Source organism: Bactrocera oleae, chromosome 5, assembly GCF_042242935.1.
Source record: "Bactrocera oleae isolate idBacOlea1 chromosome 5, idBacOlea1, whole genome shotgun sequence".
Taxonomy (NCBI): Eukaryota; Metazoa; Arthropoda; class Insecta; order Diptera; family Tephritidae; genus Bactrocera; species Bactrocera oleae.
In genome coordinates this window covers 44,530,829-44,534,880 of record NC_091539.1, presented here as the reverse complement: position 1 = coordinate 44,534,880, position 4,052 = coordinate 44,530,829, and the positions used below count along the sequence as shown (strand labels likewise).

The 4,052-nt window shown below is 34.7% G+C and overlaps 1 protein-coding gene across 1 annotated transcript; it reads right to left on the bottom strand.

Moving 5' to 3' along the window:
- Positions 1 to 2,239: 2,239 nt before the first annotated feature.
- On the bottom strand, positions 2,240 to 3,173 carry LOC106619312 (uncharacterized). The gene is made up of 2 exons (XM_014237352.3): positions 2,611 to 3,173; positions 2,240 to 2,548 (listed from the first exon to the last, which is right to left on the bottom strand). The coding sequence occupies exons 1-2, from the start codon at positions 3,017 to 3,019 to the stop codon at positions 2,541 to 2,543; spliced, it is 417 nt and encodes a 138-aa protein (XP_014092827.3). The 5' UTR covers positions 3,020 to 3,173; the 3' UTR covers positions 2,240 to 2,540.
- Between the last annotated feature and the right edge of the window lie 879 nt (positions 3,174 to 4,052).

Below are 4,052 nucleotides of genomic sequence, written 5' to 3'. Positions count from 1 at the left end.
AATATAAAACCTTTCGATACTAGCACTTGATGACAATGGTTTAGTTTGTATGTAAGCTATGGTATATTCTATAGTCCTCTGATATCGGCAGTTCCGACAAATGAGCTACTTCTTGGGGAGAAAATTTCAGATCGATGTCTCAAAACCTAAAGGACTAGTTCACTTGTATACACGCAGACGGAAATGGCTAAATCGACTAAGTTCGTCACGCCGATCATTTATATATACTTTGTAGGGTCTCTGACATTTCCTTCATATCTCAGAGATTGTGGTCTTCACCGTAGTTGAAAAGCAAAACGCTAAAATGGATTATTAATCTGTAAGGTATTGGCCTTTATAATCACCCACCATGGTTAGGTACAATTTAAATTTTAGTTAAATTTAGTTTTGTGTAGTTTAGGAACGCGTTTAAAGTTAAACTGGTAGAGCTGGTTAAACTGAGTATATAAAAAAATAAATTTAAATGTTTAAATATATATGTTTAATTTCAAAATATGGAAATATAATAACTTTTACTATTTTACACTAATCTTAAGTGGTAATGCTTAATGAAAAAAATTTAAAAATTGTCAAATACGAGTCTACCAACTGGCCAACTGATATGCTTTACTCACGTTAACCATAATTTATAATATACTTTTACACCGATTCATAAGAGATACATTTAAAGCGCCATTTGTTGAATTCAGAGTAGAAGGCTCATAAAAAACTGTCGTAAACAACAAAACTTTTATATTTTACGGGAGCAATTTTAAGTGACCGCAGATGTTGTTTCACGCGATCAATGTCAGCACACCCATATGTATATACACTTGTACATATGTACTTGTATATACTTAAACAGTTTCAAACACACATTTAAACTTACAAAAGCGCATTTGCAGCTAACTTTGATGCGTGATCTCAGAGTGTATGCGGTAATTACAGAGGCAAGAATATGCGAATAAGTAATAAATGCTTATTATATAATGTAGAATATATGCTAATAGTTTAATTGAAAGCGCCTATAGCTTTAACGTAAAAAAACTATTACAAAGCACTCTATCAACTATGATCGTTTTAAATATAATGTATTTTTTTAATTTCTTTGAAAGACTTATGAAAAAGTAAAATTTTATTATATTTTACACGTCCTCTAAGCCGGCTTTTCCTCTGACTGCATTGAAGTTTTTTTATATATTCCATACGAGTAAGATGTTTAATTATGAATTCAATAAAGTTAGCTGAAGAAAACTCATGACTGGTTATCAAAAAGCTTCACGAAGAATCGGAATTTCTCTGACGTCACATAAAGCGGATAGTATTTAGAAAAAATAAATATATCAATATTATATAACAGCGATTAAGCAGAAAAATGTTGACATACTCGTATATTATAAGAAATATGTGAATACGCAACTCTTCTACTGAAGACTAAGAGAGCTATCAGATAGTTTATTTGATCATTAATGATAGTTTATCGGCACGTATAAATGCATTATCCACTTTTACCATTGGAAAGCCTGTGAAAATCAAAATTTCGCCTGTCTATAAAAACACGAACTAGTCTCTCAGTTTTTGAGATTTTTAATCTGAAATTTTGCACACGTCGTTTTCTACCCAAAAAGCTCATTTGTCGGAACCTCCGACATCGGACCCCTATAGCATATACCTGCCATACAAACTACCATAAATGATGAGAATCAAGTGCTTGTAATTTTTTAATTTGAGGAGATATCTTCAAGAAATTTGGCATGGACTAGTATCCAAGACAGCGGTACAATTTCCCACAAAATTGTTCAGATCGGATCACTATAGTATATTTATAGCTGCTATGACAACTGGCCGAGCAAAATCAAGTTTTTGTTAAGAATATTTTTTAATTGTGAAGGGTATTAAAGCTTCGGTGCAACTGACATTGAAATTTTTTCTTGTGTTTTGCTTTGTTTGCAACAATAAATAAGTTTCAATGTGAACTTTACCTCGATAGTTATTAGCATCGACTATGCGATTGTACATACTTAAATAGCTTCCGATTATGAAGTAACGGATTGAATTTTAAACATACTCTATGCAAATTTGCACCTAATAACAAAGACAACTGATCCAGCCTAGTGCATTGGGTACGTGGCTCCCACTTGGTTGATCGTCGATTTATTTTGTCTGCAACTCGAAGAGCCCTTAAAATACGATCTATACAAGTTCAGATTTAAGCTGAAATCAATGTAAGCTGTAAACCCACTGACAATGAAACGAAATATTTTGTTAAATTGTTAAATGTATTATGTATGTGTATGTGTAAGTAAAAAATTGCGATTTGTTCAAAGGCTTTAAAATTTCACAGATACATTTAGACGAATTTAAAGTTATTAATTACTTTGCCAATTATCGAATTTTGCGTTATGAGTCAACATAAGTTATTCTCTAGTTTAAATTTATCAACCTGTATTACCACGATCCACTCCACTGTAGAACATTCGAAAAGACGAGTAAATTTTGTGATACATTAAACATTTGGACGACATTGACGCAAGTGATCGACTGCTTGGCCCTTTGGGCATTCACGAGTCTGAAAGAGGAAACGATCGTCAATACTTAAAGGGATTTGAGGAATAGTGTCGGCTTGTTCACCTTTGCCAGCTGCGGGTACTGGTGCAGCTAGAGCCGGATTGTTAGACGATGCGGCTGCTTCACCAGTCAACGGTGCTAAGGGCACCTTTTCAGTTGGAGCATTTGCCACTGGGAAGGGAGTCGATGGGCCGTTTTCATTGTTGTCATCTGTCAATTTGTGCTTCAACTCGTCGTACTTTTGCGCAACTGTACTGCCGAACTCCTTAGCCGATGTACCGATCTTTTCTGCCCATGGTTTGGCGTTCTCCTGCAAATTTTCGGCACCTTTCTGTATTTTGCAGCCCAAATTCTTAAAGAAGTGTTTAACTTCACCGTCCTCATTGCTTTGTGCAGAATCATCACAGTCTGCATACACATAGGCAAGACAGAGCGCGAATGTCAATATTGCGACAAGAGTTACTGACTTCATGTTGTTTTGGTATAGAAATATTTGTTTTTTATTTTATAAAATTTATTGTATACTTTTTATTACGGAAGATTTGACAAGTAAATTATTACTAACTTTCCTTTATCACGAATTGATGTGAGCAAAAGTCGCGGAACAACTGAATCTCGGCTTAGCAAGTAATAACTGTTCATAGCCGAAAGACGTATAGCGTGAGCTTTTTACACAAATATTCGGGGGAGGAGTGTGTAAAATAATAAGTTGTCAAACTAGTTTCTTTCATTATTCACAATAACCGGTATCAATAACGCTTTCCAATTCAGCGCCTAAAATTATGCAGTTCTTTCACTAACACTATTTGTGAATACAATCATGACAGGTTGAAAACCATTGGAAAAGAAAATAAAATTACAACAAGTAAGGAAGTTCTAAGTTCGGGTGTTACCGAACATTTTATACTCTCGCAACTTGCAAGGATCTAAGCCCGAGAAATTACTTCAGGTGTTGGAAAAATTTTATATTAAAGGAAGTATTGATCCGATTCATCCTATTTTTGGTCACGCATTATTCACGCAAACTTTTACCCGAAACAACCATTGTAGCTTGATTTGCATAATGGAAAGTGAAAGAATCAGATGGAATTTAAAATGGTGTTATATGGGAAATAGGCGTGGTTGTAATCCGATTAGAATAGAAGAACGTTATGTACCGAATTTAATTGAAATCGGTTAAGCAGATCCCAAGATATGGGTTTTCACCTAAAAGTGGGCGGTGCCATACTCATTGCTTAATTTCGAACGCGGTTCCTATAAAGTCATCTTATACCATCCCAGAGATAAAATTTAATGTCTCTGGCGTGTTAAATGCTTGATTTATAGCGCTTTTAGTAGTTTTTAACAGTGGGAGTGGGCGGGGTTGTCACCCGATTTCACCCATTTTCACACTGCCGATAGACGTTTGTTTTCAGAGAATTTGATTATTAAAGCTTTATCGGTTTAGGAGATATGCACATTAAACCTATTGGGGGGCGGGAAAACGCCCAATTAAAAAAAAATAA

Coding starts and splice junctions, on each gene's coding strand:
- LOC106619312 (XM_014237352.3), bottom strand. CDS start 3,019: ATGAAGTCAGTAACTCTTGTCGCAATATTGACATTCGCGCTCTGTCTT.